The 23,505-nt window shown below is 50.9% G+C and overlaps 1 protein-coding gene across 1 annotated transcript in view; it reads right to left on the bottom strand.

Annotated features, from left to right (window-relative positions):
- Positions 1-23,505, bottom strand: part of LOC115271136 (complement C3-like) — a 70,310-nt gene that overhangs the window by 24,178 nt on the left and 22,627 nt on the right. The window contains exons 6-20 of the mRNA XM_029913718.1: positions 22,460-22,542; positions 22,209-22,299; positions 21,610-21,712; positions 21,397-21,517; positions 18,602-18,717; positions 15,825-15,971; positions 14,877-15,089; positions 14,404-14,598; positions 6,067-6,228; positions 5,735-5,864; positions 4,917-4,988; positions 3,859-4,059; positions 3,109-3,220; positions 1,243-1,328; positions 922-1,061 (exon numbers count right to left, since the gene is read on the bottom strand). Coding sequence (XP_029769578.1) covers positions 922-1,061; positions 1,243-1,328; positions 3,109-3,220; positions 3,859-4,059; positions 4,917-4,988; positions 5,735-5,864; positions 6,067-6,228; positions 14,404-14,598; positions 14,877-15,089; positions 15,825-15,971; positions 18,602-18,717; positions 21,397-21,517; positions 21,610-21,712; positions 22,209-22,299; positions 22,460-22,542 — 1,972 coding nt within the window. The remainder of the gene's footprint in view (positions 1-921; positions 1,062-1,242; positions 1,329-3,108; positions 3,221-3,858; positions 4,060-4,916; positions 4,989-5,734; positions 5,865-6,066; positions 6,229-14,403; positions 14,599-14,876; positions 15,090-15,824; positions 15,972-18,601; positions 18,718-21,396; positions 21,518-21,609; positions 21,713-22,208; positions 22,300-22,459; positions 22,543-23,505) is intronic.

The raw sequence follows: 23,505 nt of genomic DNA, 5'->3' as shown, positions 1-23,505 counted from the left end.
CATTTTAATGTTTTTGGAAGGTCTCTTTCTATAAGTCTATAATATATAACTAAACTATTGTTGTATGTAAAGTAAATAAGGTTTTTAAAATGTTTAAGAAGCTTCATTTAAAATTAAATTATGCAGAGCCCCCCCGGACCGGTGGCCAGGACCTGGGCAGTGTGAGTGCCACTGCAAATCAGCTCGCGTGCCGCCTTCGGCACACGTGCCATAGGTTGCCTACCCCTGCTGTAGGGCATTGATCCAAAACATACCCTCTGACTGGAGTTTGCCTTTAATCTTAATAAATAACAGACAGGACTGTACTTACAAAGCACATGACTGTATCCTGACCTCCTTCCTGAGAGGCCCTTCAGGACCCTCCTCCCCCTCTAGTTCTGTCCTGCCTCAGAGAGGCCCTCAGCCTGTGGTGTTCCTGAGTGGAAGTAATGAGACCCACCTGGTCTGGCTACTGGTGTGAGTCAGCAGAAAGCTCTGAACCTGGTACCTACTCACAGATTTGATGCCCAGCCAGAGAAGAATGGCAGCCAGAAGGGCATTTTTAATCTCCCTCTATATCATGCAATCTTGCCAGACGCTGGGAATAGGCAACGGGATGGATCACTTGATGATTACCTGTTCTGTTCATTCCCTCTGAAGCACCTGGCACTGGTCGCTGTTGGAAGACAGGATACTGGGCGAGATGGACCACTGGTCTGACCAAGTATGGCCGTTCTTATGTTCTTAACTGGGTGGATTCCATAGCCTGATCCTTCAAGGGGCTGAGCACCCAACAAGATCAATGGGAGTCAAGGGTGTCCAGCCCCAAAGGGATCAGGCCCTAGAAGAACAAGCCTTCCACCATTTTGTTTCGGTTTGGCTGTCTGTCAAAGCATTGACACCTCAGGTCCATTGCAGAGCCCCATGAGGTGGTGAGCTTACCTTAATGTTTTTGTTCTGATAGTTGTAGAGAATAGCCCGGATTTCCACCTGCTCATTCCTCACGACAGAGTAGGGCAGCCGGAGGTCAATGAAAAAATCTTTCCTTACTTTTATCTCATAGGGGTCAGCCACACAGATCCCTGAAATGGGAAAAGACCCAGAGTCAGAGACAGGGGGACTTATACTTTATTCCTGAAATGTGTTTGCTGTCTCTTCGATTGTTCCATCTCACTGTGACATTTCCAAGGCCCATTGTGGCCTAGGCTCTTTTCCCCATTAGCTTTTCCGCCTGTTCTCTGGAGAGCTTGTGGTGTTCCTCACCTTTGGTCTCTGAAAGGCTCACAGCCAGGACTTCCCAGGTGGTGATGGAATCCTTCAGGAAAATACACGTCGTATTGGAAGAAATTCTACATGGAAAGAGAAAGACAAAGTCTTTTACAGAAGGAAGGAGCTAGGACTCATGGACATTCCCCAGTTAAGGGTGTAGATCCTCCTATCTTAGGACTGAGGTTCATGGTAAAGCCTTCTTCACCCACCCACTAAAATACAGAGTAATCTCTGGGGAGTAACTCAGTGGTCCAAGTTTTGCACCAGCCACAGGACACGACCTGTTTTAAAGGTCTCAAGGGTAGGGATATTAATTCTAGTGTCCAGGTCTAATTCCAAGGAGGGGAATTATATTCCATTCCAGTGGAGAGGGGCCTGGCCCAGTACCTCATTTACAATGGTTCAGCCATCCTGTCAAGGCTGATTTCCCACTCTGGCACTTCGAGTGCAGAAGGTGGGTGCCAGCAAGGATTCTAGAAATTAATACTGGTCACTCCAGGCTTGCATTAAACTTCCAAGGTTGCAGCTTTTCTCTGACCTTGGATTGATAGATGCTGCTACCACCCGAGTGCAAAAACCCCTTTGAGAACCCAGGAAGGTGCACTTGGGAATTCCTTCCTATGGGGTACCCTCAAGCCCTTTCACCCCGCCCCCTTTGGGGGACAGCTGAGAACGTAAACAAAGAAAATCAGCTGTTGCCACCAGCTAATTAAACAACGTGTGCACAAACCTCTTAACACAAAAAACTCCAATCCTTTAAAAAAGTCAACTTTATTTAAAAAAAAAGAAACAAATACATCTAAAAACTCAGGCTATTGCTAGATTTAAAAAGAGGAAATACAAAAATTAAGAAGCAAGAATAGCTTTCTTGAGGTCCAGCTTAAAGGTTACAAACAAAACAAAAGCACCTGGGGTTAGCACAGAAGAGTCCACAAGCCATAAAGAAATAAAAGAGATAAACCTAATCGCGTCTTCCTAGACATTTCCTGATCTGCTTACATATCTGGGGTTCCAAATGAGTAGTTTCTAGGTATGATGTGATGATTTTTCATACCTGGCTCAAGCTCTTACAGCATAGTTCCAGCCCTGTCTCTGCGCTCTGGGAGAACAACGTAGACAGACAAAGGGGAAGTTTTTTCCCAATTTAAAAAGTTCTAGCCTTCCCATTGGCTCTTTTGGTCAGGTGCCCACTCCCTTCCTTTTACCTATGGACTTTTTAACCCTTTACAGGAAAAGCAAGTAGAGAACAGCTACTAAGAGGGAGTTTATAGCTAACTGGCTGGCTGGGTGTCCATAAAAGGGAGCTACCCCCCCCCCCTTCATTTATCACACATCCAATTAGAAAGCACCATCAATATCACGTGACTTGTCGATCCAATAACACACCCTGAATAACAAACACAAATGAGGAACGGTTCCTGAACAGGATAAAAGGTCAACACTAAACAGCCAGATATCTACATCCATATTCTAGCACCTAAATCAGCAGCCTGGTTTTTCATTGGGGCTGAAGCCAGGGGATACCGCTGGCTGCTCAGCACCTCTGGAAGTTGGGCCAGTTCTTTTAGGTACCTAAATATGGGCTCAAAACTGGAGTAACTGAATGAAATTCTCTGGTCTCTGTTATACAGGAGGTGAGACTAGATGATCTAACTGCCCATTCTGGCCTTAAAATCTAGACGTGACTCTATGAATATGGATCAGCTGCTGAATGATGGACCTAATTCATGACAAATACTCCACCCGGCTCCACTGGGGATCTTGCTGGTGAAAAGACACTGACTTTAGTGGGAGCTACATCATACCACGTCTGAATGTGGCCCTTTAATGAATGGGAGTGACACAGCCACATGCTCTTACCCCAGTTTATTTGGTTTCCCAGTCAGCTGCTCCACTTGCCACAGCCAGCTCTCTGGAAACTGGCTCCTTGAGGTGATATCTTCGTCGGACATGAAATCTTCATCCAAGTCACCTGGAAAGTCAAATCACAGACTGTCTGGCTCTGCTGTGACATTGATTGGGATGGGGCAAATCTGAAAGGATTTGGGGGTTGGCCTCCTCTAGAACTGACCTGAAAGCATCCGTGATTTGACCTATGTTGCCAAGTTTTGATGCTGCCAGCCCAGAAAAGCATGAATTGGAGTGTGGTTGAACGGCTGGAGGGGAAGCCACAGGCTTCTTCTCCTCTCCATGCCTGCCTTGCTGTTCCCCCATGAGCTAGCCTTTTCTGGGCTCCTACAACACTGGTATAAGCCACTGGCTCAGTGCTACATGTGCGCCCGCTAGTGGATATTCTGCAAGGGGTAAGTGCCTACTACTATTCCTAGCTAGGGGAGTTACCCCTTTAGCTCAAGTGGTAGAGGACTGTGCTTTAGAAACAAAGGTTAAACCTCAGCGGTGACCTGTGAAGAGGTTATTACCCTGACTCATCTGGGTCCCCATATCAACATGGTGCAACACTAACAGGATTGTTGCCATTGCATTCATGCCCATCTCCCCCTGGGGGGATCTGTGAACATGAGCAGGGTTGCTTCATGTGCCGCGGTCTTATTTGTCTAACAATCCCCCCAGCCTTGCTCCTCTGAGTGATATTGAAACCCTGGTACTTGCTTCTTGCAAGTTGCAGGTGGAGCTCCTGTTGCAGCTTGTCCCGTATGGTCTTGATATAATTGCAGCAATCGAGGAAGGTCTTCTTGCATTCATCCGTATCCAGGATGTACCCAGCCCGCTTCTCGCAGCTGTGCCCCATGGGGTTCTCGTGCATCCCGTCTTCACAGCATTTTTTCAGCTTCCGGTCCTGGTAATCTGCCGCTGAAATGTAAAAGCCAGAAGATCATTCCTACCACACTTCTTCTAGTCCTCACTCTCTCTCTGTGTGTCATTAATTTACTGCTAGACATGGCCAAAGAAAGAACATAGGAACTGGCACTCTGCTCTGTCGAATCCAGTATCTTGTCTCTCACAGTGACTAGCACCAGCAGCTTCAGAGAAAGGTGCAAGAAACCGCATAGTGGAATAACCTGCCCACAGAGAAGTTTCTTCTTGACCCCAGTCAGAGGTTGGCTCATGCCCTGAAGCATGAGGATGTATAGCTCTTCTTAAAAAATCCTATCCTATGGAATGGTGAACATCCTCCTTTTCCATGTAAATGGCTCATCCTTTTTTGAATCCTGCTAGGCTCTTGGCCTCAATACAATCCTGTGGTGGTGAGTACTATGGGTTAATTATGCATCGTGTATGAAAATAGTTCCTTTTATAAATTCTTAATTAGAAACCATTCAGATGGGTTGAGTGTCTCCTTGTGCTTATATGGGTAATTTAACAATGTACCTGTTGTTGTTATATGAATTGTAGTAGCACTTTGGGTCCCCAGTCATGGCCCAGAATCCCACAGTGCTGGGGGCTTTACCAACACAGAACAGAGAGACGGTCCGTGCCCCAAAGAGCAATTTACCATTAATTGTTTTCTATACCTCTATCGCATCCCCTCTATAAATCTCCAATCTCTCCTCATATGGAAGTCTATCCAGACTCCCTCATCTCCTGTTACAGGTAATGCAGTTGGCAGGAGGCTGTAGCAGGGTGAAACTGGTCACGCTAGGGAATCACATTCCTGCTTTGCATGCTTGCTTTGACCAAGGACAGCAAACCCCCTGATTAGTACCTACTTTTGATTGCCTTATACTCAGTGAGCTGAACGGAGCGACGCCGGCGTTTTGCTGGCCGGGGACACTCTGGATCTGCAGAAGCAAGTGAGAAACAGAAAATAAAACCCACCCACCGAGTGAGGCCTTACACTCAACTTGCTGCCATGTCTCTGTCTGGATGTAACAGGGTAACTTTCGAACACCGCATCCGGTCAGTTCCCAAATTTCCGAGAATGCTCTCGGGCTCAATGAGCGGAACCCCGTTGATTTAGGGGGAAATCTGAAAACCAGAAAAGCCATTTTGGCACTTAACATAGTGCTCCTTCCTGTCCCGGTGGGAGCCACATAAGAGCTGTTGGGCAGATGCTCAGCCAGCCAGGGCAACCAGAAAGAGAGGACAGTGAAGGAGGCTTCATTCCTTCCTCCTTCCTAGCGCGCTGCCCCCAAAAGCCTGCAGCCTGGGGCACAGAGAGAGTCAGAGAGAAGCACCAGCCATCTGCCCGTCCCTTCCAGGCCAGGGGGAAGAAAGATACTTTGGAAGTGGGAGAAACCCAGTGGACTAGAAGAGAAACTCTTTGAATCCCCTCCTCGGAACTATCCTATTCTTAAAATTAATCCCTCTTTTAATAGGCGGGGGCCAGTGGGAATTCAGGACCTTATTCTCATCTCCCACTTTAACCCCAACATTTCCATTCCTAGGCCGTTCCAGTGAGATTTGCCCTGCTAGACTGATGTCCCTACCCCGGGCTCATGGCGTAGGTCACTGTGCCTTGCTTTGCTGACTCTTTCCTCCCTTCCTCCATCGCTCATGGCGACTGTTCAGCTCTATAGAGTGATACCTGTTCTCTGGACTGTGGAAATCCTATTGCTCGTCTCCAGGGCCAGTCCAGCATCCGTAAATACCCCCAGATTGTTCTTTCCACTGCCAGCTGTACAGCCAATGTCACTCTTCTCCACGGAGTCCCAGATCTGTGAGGTGCAAACACAATGGTTGAGAGATTATTGTTAACAATGACACTTCCCATTTATACGGTGCCATCCAGCATGATCCCAAAGCATTATACAGGCTCTGAGCCAGATTCTGGTTTCAGGTACAAGCAAGGACAAAAGCCGAGCTGCATTTCCCGCTATAAAACATCACAAGTTACAACCAACATCTTTCATGCCCCACCTTAGATTGTGTAATTTTGTATTTTTTGTTCAGAACGTAGACCGCTTTGTCCACGGCCACCAGGCCGACATAAGCTTTGTAGTCTCCTTCCAGCTTGAGTTTTATTTCAGTTCCTGGCTCATGGATTCCCCCGTCTTCATCGGTAGCTCCGGTCACCACTAGCTGTATGAAAGACAGTGAAGGGAGAGGTTTTGTTTTAAAGCAGAGGGAGCAGCTAAGAACCCTCCTTTGCAAAACATAGGAGAAAAGGACGTCAGACCTCATGTTTCTTGAGCATCCAAAAGCCTGGTTCTGATCTCAGGGGCAGCTGTGTAAATCTGGAGTAGCTCCACTGACATCAGTGCTGTTACTCCATATTCATGCTGGTGTAAACTGAGAGCAGAATCGGACCCAATGTCCATGAGGTCCCTTTGTTCTAGCCATGATGGAAAGGTGACTTTGTCCCTCAGGCAGCCCTGGGAAATCTACAAAGAAGTTTGAACTGTAATGGATCTGCTCCTTGGGCCCAATTCTGATCTTACACTGGTGTAAATCAGGAGCAATTAATGGAGTTACAGCAGCGTAGCATTGTAGTTACATCACAATCAGGTCCCCATAGGCATTTGGAGTCACATCTGCTGTATTCAGGGGCCAAAAATAAGCATCTTACTCCAGCCCAGCCCTGGGAGAGGGAGCTGGAATCAATTCTGACTGCCACATCTGTCATAAATATAAAGGGAAGGGTAACAACCTTTATGTATGCAGTAACATCAAATCCCTCCTGGCCAGAGGTACAGAATCACTTTACCTGTAAGGGGTGTGATAGGAGCAGGCCAGATGGCTACAGGAGAGTGATCCTATTGGGATCCAGGAAGTGGGAGGGCCCACTGCTAAAGGACCTTTCCCGAGACTAAGGGGAGGATCTACAGGACCTAGAAGCCAAATGATTCCAGGGAACAACTAATGAGGTTCCAGAGGGTGGCCAGAAAGCCCGGGGCTGGGACCAGGGTGTTGAGCCGGTACCAGAGCATGGACAGGACTAGTTGATTGAACACCAGTGCCATCCCTCAGAGGGAGAGGCACTGGAGTAGTCCTGTCCATTTCCGGAGCCGCTCCGTCACCCTGCCCTCTAAGCCATGCCAGTTCTCCGGTGGAGATGGCTGAGTGGCTGAGATAGAGCAGCGGACCCGCGCTCTACCGGATGGCCTGAAGCGTGGGTGGGAGGGAGCTCGCCCGCCACCCGTCCCCGACCACCAGGCCAGAGCTCTTGACCCAGCTGACCCGGGCGGAGGAGGCTGCCGAGTAGACGGCCTGGCAAGCCTCCACCTGTGCTAAGTCGCCCTGGTCCTGGACCGCGAGGAGAACGTCATCGGCGTATGCCGACAGGACCAGCCACAGCTCTGGCTCTCACAGCACCAACCCTGTCAGCCTCCGGCAGAGGAGACAGGGCTCAATCGCCAGAGCGTACAGCTGGCCCGAGAGGGGGCACCCCTGCTGTACTCCCCGCCAGAAGCTGACCGGTTCGATCAGGGTCCAGTTGAGCCTGACCAGACACTCCACGGAGGCGTACAGCACCTGGAGAAAGCCCACAAACTGGGGTCCGAAGCCAAACGCTCGCAGAGTGCTCAGGAGATACCCATGGTCCATCCTGTTGAATGACTTCTCCTGATCCAGGGACAGGAGGGCGAACGACAGATCATCCCTACACCCCAGCTCCAGGAGATACCGGACCAGATATAGGTTATCAAAGATGGTTCGGCTCGGGATGGTGTAGGTCTGGTCTTAGTGGACCACGTCCACCAGCACGGACTACATCCACCAGCACGGACCCCAGCCGCAGTGAGATGGCCTTTGCCACAACTTTGTAATCCATGCTGAGGAGCGATATGGGACGCCAATTCTGTAAGTCACGGAGATCCCCCTTCTTTGGCAATAAGGCAAACAAGGCTCACCTGCATGAGAGAGGGAGGACCCCTCTCTGCAAGGACTCGGCCCAGACGGTGACAAGGTCTGGGCTGAGGACGTCCCAGAACACGTGGTAGAACTCCACGGTCAGCCCGTCCATGCCCGGAGATTTATTGGTGGGCATGCGGCGGAGGGCTTCTGAGAACTCGGCCAGAGTGCGAGGCAGCTCTAGCCAGTCTCGGTCGCCCGTGCTGACCATCAGGAGTTCGTCCCAGAGCACTTTGTGAGCGTCAGGATCGGTCGGCTCCGGGGAGAAAAGACCGGTGTAGAAGGCCCTGGCCCTCTCGCACATCTCTGCCGGATCCATGCAGGGGGTGCTGTCCTTCACCAGGAGGCAGGTGACGTGCTTCTTGGCCCCTTTCCTTTTCTCCAGGGCATAGAAGAAGCGGGAGCCATGATCCATCTCCCGAAGGAGGCGGATGCGGGATCGAACAAAGGCTGGCCCCTCGCTCGCCTCCTCTGGGGAGCGGGCAGGCAGCCCCCAGCCCACAAAGGAGTCTACAGCAGGAGCAGCAGCAAAGGATAGTTACCTGTTCCGTAACTAGTGTTCTTTGAGATGTGTTGCTCAGGTGTATTCCACTGTAGGTGTAGGTGTGTGTGCTCGCCACGTGCACTGGTGCCAGAAGTTTTTCCCTTAGCAGTACCCGTAGTGGGGGAGCCCCACTGTGACCCCTGGAGTGGCGCCTGTATATTGTGCCATAAAGGGGGCTGCGTGCTCCCCCCACCCTCAGTTCCTTCTTGCCAGACAACTCCGACAGAGGGGAAGGAGGGCGGGATGTGGAATACACCTGAGCGACACATCTCAAAGAACACCAGTTACGGAACAGGTAACTGTCCTTTCTTCTTCGAGTGATTGCTCATGTGTATTCCCCTGTAGGTGACTCCAAGCTATATCTGACGGAGGTGGGTAGGAGTTTTAAGGGTTACCCGGGCGGAGCACCGCCCTACCAAACCCTGCATCATCCTGTGTTTGGGAGACGATCGCATAGTGCGATGAGAAGCTGTGGACAGAGGACCATGTAGCAGCCCTGCAGATGTCCTGAATAGGGACGTGAGCCACATAGGCCGCTGATGAGGCCTGAGCTCTCGTCGAATGAGCCTTCTCTATAGGAGGTGGGGGAACCCCTGCCAGGTCAGAACAAGTGCGTTTGCACGAGGTGATCCAGTGGGAGATCTGCTAGGTGGAAACCGGTCGCCCCCTCATGCGCTCGGCCAATGCAATAAACAGCTGGGGGGATTTCCTAAATGGTCTGGTTCTGTCAAGGTAAAAAGCCAGCGCTCTACGCACATCTAACATGTGCAGGCGCCGTTCCTCGTTGGAGGAATGGGGCTTAGGACAGAGGACCGGGAGGAAAATGTCCTGATCTATGTGAAAAGCTGAGATCACCTTCGGCAGAAAAGCCGGATGCGGGCGGAGCTGAACCTTATCCCTATGGAAGACTGTGTATGGGGGCTCGGAGGTCAGGGCCCTGAGCTCCGAGACCCGGCGGGCTGAGGTGATGGCCACCAGGAACGCCACTTTCCACGATAAGTGGGACCAAGAACATGTGGCCAAGGGCTCGAAGGGGGGCCCTGTGAGGCAAGAGAGCACAAGATTCAGGTCCCAGAGCGGGACCAGGGGTCTAGCGTACGGGAAGGGCCGATCCAGCCCTTTCAGGAACTGGGACGTCATGTGGTATGAAAACACCGAGTGGCCCTGCACCAGGGGATGGAAGGCCAAGATGGCCGCCAGGTGCACCCTGACCGAGGAGGGCGCCAGCCCTTGGGTCCTAAGGGACAGGAGGTAATCAAGGATGAGTTGGAGAGGTGCGGAGGAGGGGGAAGCACCCTTCTCCCTCGCCCACCTGGAGAACCGATACCATTTTGCCAAGTAGGTTCGACGTGTGGATGGTTTCCTGCTCTCTAGCAGGACCTGTCGAACACCCTCCGAACACCTCCCCTCCTCCTCATTTAACCATGGAGCAGCCACGCTGTCAAGTGGAGCGCGGCCAGGTTGGGATGGAGGAGACGTCCTCCCTCCTGGGAGAGGAGGTCAGGCCAAAGCAGCAGCCTGTGCGGGGGGGCCACCGAAAGCTGCAGGAGGGTCCCGTACCAATGTTGACGGGCCCAATCCGGGGCTATGAGGATAATTCGTGCCCCGTCCGCCTTCACCTTCTGTAGGACCTTGCCTATCAGGGGAAGGGGTGGGAAGGCGTAGAACAGGCGGCCCGCCCATGGAATCAGGAATGCTTCCGATATCGCCCCTTCGCCCTCCCCCGCCCTGGAGCAGAATCGTGGGCACAGGCGATTCTGGGGGGTGGCGAACAGATCTACCTGGGGAGTGCCCCAGCATAGGAAGAGCCGCCTGGCCACCTCCCTGTGTAGAGACCACTCGTGTTGTTGGGAGAAAAACCTGCTCGGGTGATCTGTGAGCGTATTGCGCTTGCCGGGCAGGTGAAAGGCCCTCAGGAGGATGTCTTGGGCTATACAAAACTCCCACAGGAGTTGGGCTTCCTGGCACAAGGCTGCTGAACGTGTGCCCCCCTCCTTGTTGATATAATACATTGCGGCCATATTGTCTGTGAGGACTCTGACCACCTTCCCTCCTAAGTGCTGGCGGAAGGCCACGCACCCCAGGCGTACCGCCCTGAGTTCCCTGATATTTATGTGCAGGGATAATTCCGAGGGCGACCATCTGCCCTGGGTCTTGAAGTTCCCCACATGGGCTCCCCATCCCAGGTCTGAAGCGTCCGATACCAGATCTAGTGAGGGAGGGGGCTCCCAGAAGGGAATACCCTGGAGCATGTTGCCCGGGAGGGACCACCATTGCAGGTCGGCCACTATATAGGGTGGCAGCGTGACGACCTTGTCCAGGCCGTCCCTGGCCTGGGAATAGTGGGAAGCCAGCCAAAGCTGGAGGGGCCTCATCCTGAGCCCTGCATGTTGCATCACGAAGGTGCATGCTGCCATATGGCCTAGGATTTGAAGGCACATCTGTGCCGTCGTCACTGGGAAGGCCGTGACCGAGGCGATGAGACCTTTGAGCGTCTCGAACCTGTCCTGGGGGAGGGAGGCTGTGGCCACCAGAGAGTCTAACTGCGCCCCTATGAAATGTATGCACTGAACCGGGGCTAACGTGGATTTCTCCTCGTTTACCACGAGGCCTAGATTCGTGCAGGTGTCTAGCAGGAATTCCATCTGCACCTGCACCTGGGACCGAGACTTGCCCTTGAGCAGCCAGTGGTCCAGGTAGGGGAAGATCTGCAGCCCATTCCTCCTGAGGTGGGCTGCGACCACCACCATACATTTGGTGAAAACCCTGGGGGCCGTAGAAAGACCAAAGGGGAGGACCGTGAACTGGTAGTGGTCTGTCCCTACCAGGAAGCGGAGGAAATGCCTGTGGCCCTCGAAAATGTGGATGTGGAAGTACACATCCTGGAGGTCCAGGGCTGCGAACCAATCTCCCGGGTCCAGGGACGGGACAATAGAGGCCAGGGACACCATACGGAATTTGCAGCGAACCACAAACTGGTTGAGATTCCGCAGGTCGAGGATGGTCCTGAGCCCGCCTTTCGCCTTCGGGATCAGGAAATACCGCGGGTAAAACCCCTTGCCCCGGAATTCCTGAGGTACCCTCTCCACCGCGCCTAAGGTGAGGAGGCGAGTCACCTCCTTACTTAACAGAAGGGGCAGAGGGTGGAGAGGGTACCTTAGGAACTGCAGCCTGTACCCCTCGGAGATGGTACTGAGGACCCACCGGTCTGATGTTATACAGGACCAATGTACCCTGAAGGCAGATAAACGGTTGCCAAAAACCAACTTTATTAACTGGGGGGGGGGTTCCCTGGCAACAGGCCGGGTGGCCCCCCGCAAACAGTCAAAAACGCCTCTTGCCCTGCCTCTTGCCCTTCGAGGGTCCGGGGCGTGGGGCCGAGTGGGATTGATGCTGAGATCTGTGCCTCTTGTCCCTAGGCCTCTTGGGTGGGGGCTCGTATCAGCCCCATGCAGGGGGAGCCAAGGGCTGTGGTCTGGGCTTGTCCTTGGCTGGCAGGACGTACAGACCGAGTGTTTGCAGGGTGGTGCGGGAGTCCTTCATCCCATGCAGACGGGTGTCTGTCTGGTCTGCAAATAATGCTTTGCCACCAAATGGCAGGTCCTGCATCAGAGCCTGGGACTCCACTGACAGCCCCGACAGGGAAAGCTACGACGCCTGTCTCATGGAGATCGCTGTGGCCATCGAACGAGCCGCCGTGTCAGCTGCGTCCGAGGCAGCCTGGAGAGCTGCTTTCGCTACCACCGCACCCTCAGCAAGCAGCGCCCTGAACTCCTTCCTGTCCTGCTCTTGGAGGGAGGGCTCGAATTTTGGCAAAGAGCCCCACAAGTTAAAGTCAAACCTGCTCAGGAGGGCTTGATGGTTTGCCACCCTGAGCTGGAAACTGGCAGAGGAATAAACCTTTTTTCCTAAAGTGTCCAGTCTCCTGGCCTCCTTATGCTTAGAGGTTGGTGCGGGCTGACCATGCTGTTCACGGTGGTTGACTGACTCCACCACCAATGAGTTCAGGGTGGGGTGAGTATAGAGGTACTCATGCCCCTTTGTTGGCACAAAGTACTTCCGTTCTGCCTTCTTAGAGATGGGCGGAAGAGAGGACGGGGTTTGCCATAGGCCAGTCGAGATGTTGGCCACCCCCTGGTGAAGCGGCAGTGCCACATGGCCCGGTGCCGAGGAGGAGAGCACATTGAACAAATTGTCCGATGGCTCCTCCATCTCCTCCGCCTGCAGCTGTAGATTGGCGGCTACACGCTGGAGGAGCTCCTGGTGCGCCTTGAAATCCTCTTGAGAAGGAGGAGGCAGTGCCGCTATGGACTCATCCGGTGCCGATGGGGCGACCGGGACGGCCCTTAGTGCATCGGGCAGTGCCAGCAGACTACACTCTGCGTCAGGGTCTGGGTGCAGTGCCAGTGGTGCGGCACCCGAGGACTGCTCTCGGTGCCAAGGCAGGGACGCAGAGTGGGCTTGGGATGCCCCAGCCACGGAGCGGGGCCTCAGTGGTGCGGGCGCCTGGGGTGACGGTGCCCACTGGCACCACTGTCCTTGCCATGGCGCTCCTTGCCACTGAGTCGCCTGGGGTCCCACCAGGGTTATCTGTTCCTGGGGAACGATGCGGCCCGGGGAAGGATGGCTGGGGGCCGAGGCAGAGGTGGCCGAGGAGCACACGGTGCCGTAGGAGCGGCTCAACTGCTGCCGTCCATGTCGGGTCCTGCCCTGGGATTTCGACCTCGACGACAACGAGAAGTAGACGTCGGAGGTAGTATCCCTGGAGTCCCGTTTGTGACTCCGGGTACAACGCCGCGGTGCCGGTGAGTGCTGGGATGCACTCCGACCATGGCGTTCATCGCGATAGGACTGGTGGTGCCGTCGTCGTCGAGACCTGCTAACACTGGACGAAGAGCATTGACGCTTTCCGTCCCGGCGCCTGCGGCCCCTTTGGGTCGAGGAAGACTCAGGCGACTCCCTCCCAGGCGACCCCAACAATGGAGTAGAGGTCTGTCGGGGGCTATGGGAGGGCCCGGCGGATTGAGTGGAGGCGTCAATAACCGACTTGGCCAGTGAGGGCTGGGCACCCAATGGCGGCTTCCCTCGGGACCGGGGCCCCAGCTCTGGTGGCCCGCTCGGTACCAGCATGACGAGGATGTCGCGCGCCGCCTGGGCTGCCTCCGGCATGGAAGGAACCCTTATCGGTGGGGAGGCACGCGCAGACAGGGCCGGACTACTCCACTCCGCACGAGTCGGAGGTCTGGGTCCCGACGAGGATCATAGGCTGGCCAACTCAAGTCCGGCCTCACCGCTGTCCTTATCTCGGCGTCGCTGGGACTTGCCCTGCTTCTTGGCCGGGGAGCGGTGCCGACCGGTGGATGGGGCATCGCTCCGCAACGAGGTCGCGGTGCCCGGCTCCAGGTCGGGTTGGCGCGCCGGTGCTGGGGCCAATGTCGATTCCATAAGTAGGGCCCATAGTCGGATCTTGCGTTCGCGTTTAGTCCGGGGCTTAAAGGACTTGCAAATTTTACGCCGCTCACTTGTGTGAGCCTCGTCCAGACAGTGAAGACACTCGGAGTGTGGCTCACTTCTGGGCATGGAATTGCGACAGGAGTCGTATGACTTGAAGCCTGGGGCTCGGGGCATGCCCCAGGCCAGGCTACTAACTTCAGAACTAGTAACGATCGAGGTACTGGGGAACATCTTTGTATGTGTAAACCGATCAAATCTGATCCAGAATTTCCTGGGAGACAGTCAATGAGCAGCCCCACGGTGCCATTTTTAGAGTCCCGTTTGAAAGTCAGGCTAGGAAAAACTTCCTCGTAATGACACCATCATAGGAATTAACATGTAGAAAGTCAACTTGAATATCAACCTACCGTTCCCATGCAAGTGTCCTGGATGTCCAGCCAGACCGAGTCTGCTACAATCTCTGAATTTCCTACTTGGTAGTAAGCCACGATGCGGAATGAAGGGATGAGGTCTGGAGTGATGGGCAGGGACATGGTCACCAGATTTTGTCCCTCCTGCCTGGCCTGTCTCCCTACACGAATGATCTTCCCTTTATTCAGGATCTAACAGGGAAACATGAGACGTGGATTGTTAAAGGCCACAAGAGTTAACACAATGGGTGACTCAGATTCCATGAATCTTCCCATCCACCTGTTTTCTACTAGTAAGAGACGGTCACTTGCAACTTGCAACTTTTCAGATGGGCATATACTGCCTGACTGGGAAGAATTCTCTGCTACAGGTTCTCCTTAACATGCAGTGGGAATATTAAAGGACATGTGGAAACTCAGATGATGCCTAAGTTCCAGGAGATCCCAGTACCCAGGGACGCAGCACTTACTATGTAGGTGAAATATTGGATCTGCTTCAGAACAGCTGGATTGTTGCTCTTCAGGTGGAAATTCACAGCTAAGTTGTCTCCAGGTTTGAGGTCAGAAGCTGTCACCGCCAGATGGAGATAGTTTTGAGAATCTCCTTGGGACTGATAGGCTTCAGCCACCATGGACTTAGAGGCCTGGCGGTTTGCTGGGAGGTTGGGATGGGCAGTTTTTACCTGCAGGGGAGGTGGAGATAAAATCTTAGTTGAATCTGGGAGTGAGCTTAGGGTCTATAGCCCCTCACGCTGGGTCACACCATGAGCAATAGCAAAGGAAGCTTCCCTGAGACGCCATTGTTGGTGGATTCTGCTGCTAACAGCCATTCTAGGCATGACACCTCAGGGAAACACCAAGTGCCACTTTTAACTGGCCTGTGGCTTCAGCACAGTCCTGCTGGAACCCCAGATTTCTGGACTGTCAGAGAACATGTCCCTGAACAGAGGAGACTGCCTTGCCCCTTGCAGGAGGTGTGAGATGAATATAAAGAGGGACTCTCTCCTGAAGCGGCCGGACACAGATAGATCCAGTGTTCTCTCGGGCTTTGTAGCTTGAGCCTGGTGTCACCTCACAGGGTCTTCACACTAAGCAGCCATGCGCTGTCTACAGGCTCCTTTGCTGCATGGTGGGTACCTTCATTGTGGCAAGGGGACTAAACTGGACCTGCTTATGCCCATGTCAATGTTTTCTGGGATTTCTTCTGGCCCCACGATGGAGCATTGGTTACATGGTGATTGGAGCATCTCCAAAACCAAATGGTATACAGGAAACTGACCCCAGGCGCAGATGGAATGCACAGAGTTCAGTTATCCTCCTGCTTAGTGCATGAGAGGGGAGTGAACGCCACCAACAGGGCATTGCCCTCTGGGTGCATATAGTACTTAGCTCAGCCTCAGTGTTTGAAGGTTACTCACCGTGATGGGAACCTGCTGCTTATCCCCGGGCATGTTTATAATCAGCTTGGCAGTTCCATCTCCCTGGGTCGACCCAGCCGACTGGAATCCTTCACCCTGTACTGGGACACGGGGGGCTGGAGAGCCATCGGGGTTTGTGACATAGACCTGAGGGGCACGATCAAAAAGGGATGCATCGAATAAGGGATGCAGCGCTCCCTGCATCCTAACTTCAAATCAAATCGCATGTACAGCATCTCAGGTCCATAGCCTCAAAGGTATTTAGGTGCCTAACTTCCATGGATTTCAATGGGAATCTGGCACCTAAATAACTTTGAGAAATGGGGCCTCAGTGATCTGCTGTATCACACCACAAAATGCACACACATTTTAAAAACTACAAACATACAAAAATATAAAAACCACAACTTCAACCCTGCTCCTAAATTCAGTTTACACTTTTATATACCCATCAAAACAATATACAAAAATTAGGAATAAATTGATTCATGTAGGCCAGAGAGGAAATTAATTTCACACTAGTCTTTTCTTGTTTTGTCCCCAGGCAAATAAGGCAACTGCCCATCTAACCAAAACAGGATCACTGCCAACAAATATTCTGCTTTTTGAGCTAATGAGATAAAAGGCTTCTGAGCCAAGATTGGAGATAGCCATTTATTTCTCAAGTGGCAATTAACACACAGGAAGTGGATGGGAGTACAGTTGATTGGAGTAGTCAAGCCAGTTAGTCAAGACTTCCAAATATTTCTTGAATCTATGGATGCTCTTTAAATAAGGGAGCCAGGGAGACGTATTTGTTGCGCTAACATCCATCGTGTCCAGTTGGTTACAAATATCTTCAACTCTGAGTTTAATTAAAGTTTTCACACTCTGACTTAGGGGATGTCTAGCCTGCAGTTGTATGCACGCCATGCCTGCTGGCTGTGGCGCTCTGTGCTCCTCTAGTGGCACCTAGATCACTTAGAGATTAATGAGTCTACTACAGCCTTAGCTAAGTGCCCTGTGGCTTTTAGCTCATGCAGTAGTGGCTCATGTATTGAGCTCCAGAGATTGCAGGTTCGATCCTGGCCGCTGACAGACCCTGGTGGTTGGCGTTACCCAGTCACAGGGTGTGAACACAGCTCGAGCTGATGTACCCACGCTAGCTTTAATCTCACTAGCTTGGGTCCTGGAACGGTGAAGCTAAGGCAGCATTAGCATCAGCGCGGGCTAGCCCCGTGAGTAATTATCCAGGGCCCAGGGTGCGCTTGTATAGCTAGCGCTGCCGCAGTTTCACTGTTCCTGGACCCAAGCTAGGTGATGGAAGCTAGTTCAGCGATGTCAGCTAGAGCTCCAGTCGCACCCCGTGACTGCAGTCTAGACATATCCTTTGAGTGCTGACTAGACCTGGGTCTGAAAACCCTCAAGACTGCAGAGATCAATGGCCTTGCAAAAAACAAGGGCATTTTAAAGTTTTAAACCTATTACGCTGTTTCTCCAAACATAACCTTGGTAGCCAACGTAAATTCATTCCTACTCTGACACCGACCCTTACATATTGGGCTTTGGCTGATGTAGAACATTCACCAACCTCTGTCCTACGTAAATCAGCTGGGGTTTAGTTAAGAAGATCAAGCGTTCGCCTCAATAATGTATTTTGCACTACCTCTAACAACCTAAGCATAGGCGCCGACTCTGTGAATGGTCCGGGGCTGGAAAAAAAATAGTGGGTGCTCAGCACCCACCGTCAGGACCCGCTGATCAGCTTCTCCTCCTCCCTCCCAGCGCCTTCCGCCCGCCGAGGATCAGTTCAGGAGTGGGAAGGAGGTGCTGGTGGGGGGGGGGAGGGCAGAGGGAGGAGCAGGCAGATAAGAAATGGACTTAACCTGCTCATTACTGTGGTCATGCACGTTTGGTCTGCAGCGAAAGATAATTGCTTCCGTTCTCTGCTAATTTATAGTCTTATGCGCCTGCTGACAGAAAAATACTAACTTCCCTTCACAAACTCTTCAGCCCCAGAGGAGCGTGGGACCGTAAAACCAGACAAGAAGACTGATGCTGATTGGTTCCGAATTTTAGGAGCATAATATTTCTCCCATTGTAATGCAGCCTAATTCACTGGGAGGAGAATCATTCTGTCAGTGTCAATTTTGAAATTCCCCCACATCCTCCTATCCACAATGGTCCCTCTGCCCCCTATTTCTGCAAATGCCCCCCCTCTTTGGAACTCCTCATCTATGCCCAATTCCCCTCTACAGTCAGAAAAGCCTGAAGCCCCAGCAACTAACACAGTCCAGGGAATATTATCTCGCAGTACACGAGTGACCCCAGGGCACATTTTGGGCCAAGCCTGTAGCTAGGTGCCATTCCACACCTTGTATTTGCTGTCAACTTTTGGGCCAGACTCTGCTCTTGTTATGCTGATGCAAATCTAGAGTGATTCCATTGCATTTAGTGGATTCACACTGGAATTAGGTTGGTGTAACTGAGATTGGAATGTGACCCTTTGTTTATGTTCTATTCTAAGTTCTTATACCACCCTCATCACCCCAATACCCATATTGCTCTCCTGTCTACAGAGGCGTAGCGAGCACCCTCCGTACCCTCCGACCGGAGGGGGCCCCGCAAGGAAGGGGGCCCCTAAAAATGGCAAAATAAATACTGCATTCCAGTTTCTGCATTGTAAGGGGCCCCGCCCGGACATATGTTCGGAGGGGTCCACGTTCTTTGTTGCTACGGCCCTGCCTGTCTATACACCTCAGGCAACAGTGGGCATGATCCAGAAGAAGAGATATTACCATGAGTTCAAATGGCATCCCTGGCTTGAAATACTTGGGTGTTTTTGTGAAGTGGATCTGATAGGGAGATGTCACAATGTTAATTCCGGTTCTCTCCGCTTCCACCATGTCACTGCCTGCAGAGAGAAGCCATGGGTCAATTAAAACTGAGCTAGGGAATACAGATTTTGTCCTTATGGTCAAGGGTAAAACACAAGGAATAGGCCATGGTCAGATATTGATTCAGTGCTGCTGATTCTTGTGATTTTATCATGAGTCTCCTGTTTTAATTCCTTGTCTTCAAGACCCAGCTGCTAGAATCACCATATGGCATGAGAATCTCAGCTGTCGTTTAAAAGAAGAAATACGTTTCTAACCCTCCTAGTTGCAGAGAAAAGGTTGAAAACATTTCCCAAGTGTGATCTAATGCCTCAAAAGCCACGAGGGAAAGAAAAGCACCTAAATTTTATTATTTTTATATGATCTCGTGATTTTGGGAGTGGGAGGACTGACTTGTGATTTTTGTATGTTTGGGGCTGGCATTACTGCAGGCCGTTGAGCCTGATTCTGTTCTCACGCCAGTATAAATCAGGAATAACTCCCCTGTAGTCAGTGGCACTGTAGCAGTGAAAACAGAATCAGTCCCTTTCATGCTAAAATGACTTATTTTAGCTTTTAAAGATGCAACAAGAAAGAACAAAAACAAAGTCTCTGAGGGGGAGAGAGAGAGAGAGAGAGCACAATGTGATGTGTATCTATCTATATGATAATATTCCAGGACTGTCACTCTGTCCATGTACCACTCTTAAGCCTAAAACGTCTGTTGCGTCTGTGTGAAGTGATGGAAGCAGCTATATGAGCAAGAGAAGGACTCTTTTTAGTTACAATATCACCAGGTTCAATCGTCACTGGGATTTGAAGTCTGTTACAGGCCAATTTTTAAGTCCCCAGCCATTCTGCCTTTACCAGCCTGGTGTACAGCTCCAATAAGGCATGTACCATGCCAAGAGTCCTAGACCATTGTGATATCAGACACAACTCAACCAACCAATCACCACCTTTACTCTACTACTAATTTGCATGCAGTAATGTCATTGGTTGTTTGGATTACTTGGTCCAATTGCCACACCCGTGCAACAGCACAGGCTTTCAGCTACTAGTTTCATCTGTAACAAGCTACAGCTGCTCGGAACAGAATGGCTGCTCCCTCTGCAGGGAAAGTTTAGAAATCATAGCTATGTAGAGCTGGAAGGGAGCTCAAGAAGTCATCTAGTCCATCCCCCACACTGAGGCAGGAGTAAGTATGCCTAGACCATCCCTAAGAGCTGACCCGGAGCTCTTAGAAATGGAAAGGTTCAATGCACAGAAAACAAAGGTGCAACAGTTTCAAGCTACTTTCACTGGTGTAAATCTGGAATTACTCCAGGTGTGACACTACACCCCATATTCTTCACAGAAATATTGTTATTATATGATTACAGCATAACTAAGATGTGTTTTATGCAAGATGAGAAAGGTTATGATTTACTGAATATGAGTATCCCATTTGTATGCATGTATCATTTTTGTATCTTAAGTTAGAAATATTGACTATACATCTGTACTACAAAAGTGTTTGCACCTGGAGAACACCCACCAGACAAAATACAATCAGTCTGGCTGGCTAGCTGGATACAAGTCAATAGACTATTAGGGAGAACAATAGGTCTTTGAAGAGTGTAATCACCCATCTTCCTCGAACGCTGCAAATGGACTTTGAGTTATGGCTGCAGGGTCATGTGATTAATTCACCTGATACTAGACTCCATAATAAAATTAGTACTTTTCCACTGGCCGGGGGTGGGAATCAAACTGGAAGACAAAGGATTCCCGCCATATGTGAAAACTATTTAAGGCAGGGAAGTGAGATAATCAGGGTCGGTTCTTCACTGAATCCCCGCCCAAGATGACTGATGAAAACACCTAAGACTGGTCTGGGGAAGACAGGACTGAACTCAGGCCAGAGTGTGTCTGGCCTGTGAAAGAAATACCTGGAGTTTGAATCTGCTAGCAAGAGCAGCTTGCCTTCAAGAAACTCTGCAATCTGCCTAAAACAACCTTTAGGGTGAGAAATAACTGCTTGTAACCAGTTTCTTTAGTATCTGAGTTTATGTTGCATTTTTGTTTTGTTTGCTGGGTAATCTGCTTTGATCTGTTTTCTATGCCTTATAATCACTTAAAATCTATCTGTTGTAGTTAATAAACTTGTTTTCTCTAAAACCAGTTTGTGGAATTCATAACTGGGGAGCAAAAAGCTGTGCATATCGTCCTCCACATTGAGGGAGGGGGCGGATTTCAGGGCTTACGCTGTACAGTTCTCTGTGCAGTGGAAGACAGTACAATTTTGGGTTTACACTTCAGAGGGGGTGTGCACTTGAGTGCTGGGAAATTCCTTAGCTGAAGCCTTCCCCTGCAGTGCTGATTTCAGTGTCTGTCTTTCTGCAGCTGGGCGTGTCCCTACCTGTGTCTGTGCTGGAGGAGGCTTGAGAGGGCCTGGCTCAGCAGAACAGTGTAAGGGAGCCCAGGCTGGTGGAATAGGCAGGCTCAGTGGTACCCCAAAACATCAGGTGGCACCCCGGAAGAGGGAGCAGCCCGTCACACCAGGTTTACCCCAGAGCGAATGAGATCAGAATCTGGCCTGCAGCCTTTAAGATCTGCAGAACCCTAAGCAGATAGGGCTTTATGCATCTAAATCAACACCTTGAACTGCACTCGGCACCGGTCTGGAACACCCCGGGAATAAAGCACTTGGCTGTGCACTTATTGCTGATGCTCACCAGATTCTGTCAAAACGGTGACAGAGACGTAGAGCGAGTGGCCAACCAATTCGTTGAGGTTGGCAAACCGAGCCCGCAGCATCGCTCTGGTCAGCGTTGCTTCCCCGTCTCCGTCTTCTATCTAGAAAGGGAGAGGGAGTTTCATGACCTCACCCACGCAGTTTCCCAGGAGGCGTGAATCCCTCCCCCCCCACAGCCGAGAACAGGAATTACCGAGATTCTCTTGAGAGACTGCGGGATACTCCTCTTCTCATCATCCACCTTCACCCCAAAGAGGACAAAGGCATTGCCATCAAGTTTTTTCCCATATAGGTACCTGGAGGAGATAAGGATGAGTAAGAGGAGCCACAAGAAAACCTATTGCTGAATATTATGGCCTCGTGTCACCATTCTCCTCTATAGGCCCAGCTCCTTGGTTGGTCTATATCTCCTATGATCCAGCATGGTAAGGAGAAGTGGACCATCATGGCTATGGTGCATTATGGGAGTTCAAGTTCAGCTGGCAAGCCCAGCCCATGGAGAAGAATAGAAGAATGAAGCACCCGAATGGCAACTCCCATGAGGCACCGCACCAACATTTCTGAATCACAAGGTTTTCGGACAATTTTTTTTCCCATTTTTGGACATTGGTTTTTGGATGAAAAAAAACAAACAGAATTTTCCATGGAAAAAGGACGCTCTTCATGAAAAAAAACCAACACATTTAGTGGAAAACATTCCCAAAGTGATGCAAGATTTAGGTTTCTTTCTGCACTAAAACCTGTGGTTGCTACCCCAGTCAGCTGATCCCTTCCACCCTCTCACAGACCCACCTCGCAGTGATAGAAACCGTGAAGTTTTCATTGCTATCGATGTATAAAAACTTCTCAGACGGTTCCAATATAACTTCGAAACTCGGCAACACTGGAGAAACGAGAGGGGAAGAGGAGAACATTGAGCCTGTAGGACAGGGTAGGTTGCCAGCAAAGCCAAGCCGAATGGAGAGTCTGCTCCAAGATGGTGTCAGGAGAGTAGAGACAGACCCGCTCCCTGAGCCTGGGCGCGGTGGGTGCTGGATTCTTACCGTATTCCTTAACATCAAATTGCGCACTGAAGGTCTGCTGAGGGGAGTCTTCATACCTGGCCGTGATCTTCCAGGTTCCCAGACTGGAGGAAGGAAATAAGAAGGAACATTGAATGCACTTAACACACACATTTTGCAAGGCCCACCTGGCTCACTTGTTTCTCCAGTAATTTTATCGGGTCCTGAAGCTAAATCTGAGCCATACATGGAACTCAAGCCGTCTTGAGGGAACCACAGGGAACCTCAGACAAGTCATTTTTTGCTGCACCTAGATGTTTTCATGAACCAGAACTAGAGGTAGGGACTTGGAACAAAACCTCAACCTTTGGCCAGCAAGTTTTGGGAAGTTTGGATCTAAACTTTGTGGCTGGCACTTGTTTCTACAGTCTGCGTGGACCAAAACTCTCAATCCAAACAACCCCAAACGTAAGGAAACTCCGATCCATACCAAAATCAGGCCCCTCGCTCACCAGCTCTGTCATAAACATACAGCTAAGGGTAGCATAAAATCCCTCTTTACCCTGTAAAGGGTTAATTCCTCTTTTACCTGTTAAGGGTTAAGAAGCTTAGATAACCTGGTTGGCACCTGACCAAAAGGACCAATAAGGGGAGAAGATACTTTCAAATCTGTGGGGGAAGGTTTTTGTTTTGTGTCTTTGTTTGGTTCTCTTCGAGTCAGCAAGGAACCAGGGCAGGAAAAATACATCTCCTTAAGCAGGGGTTCTCAAACTGGGGGTCGGGACCCCTCAGGGGGTCATGAGGTTATTACATGGGGGGTCATGAACTGTCAGCCTCCACCCCAAACCTCGCTTTGCCTCCAGCATTTATAATGGTGTTAAATATATTAAAAAGTGTTTTTAATTTATATGGGGGGGGGGGTTGCAGTCAGAGGCTTGCTATGTGAAAGGGGTCACCAGTACAAAAGTTTGAGAACCACTGGCCTTAAGCATATCTGGACTAAGCATTTAGTATTGCAGAAATAGTAAGTAATAGCAAAGAAATGCGTTAGATTATCTTTTGTTTTAGCTTGTGAATTTTCCCTGTGC

This window comes from Terrapene carolina, unplaced genomic scaffold, assembly GCF_002925995.2.
Source record: "Terrapene carolina triunguis isolate 2854851 unplaced genomic scaffold, T_m_triunguis-2.0 Scaffold833, whole genome shotgun sequence".
In the NCBI taxonomy this organism is placed as follows: domain Eukaryota; kingdom Metazoa; phylum Chordata; order Testudines; family Emydidae; genus Terrapene; species Terrapene triunguis.
The sequence above is the reverse complement of the archived record's forward strand: the minus strand, read 5'-3'. Positions and strand labels throughout refer to the sequence as shown.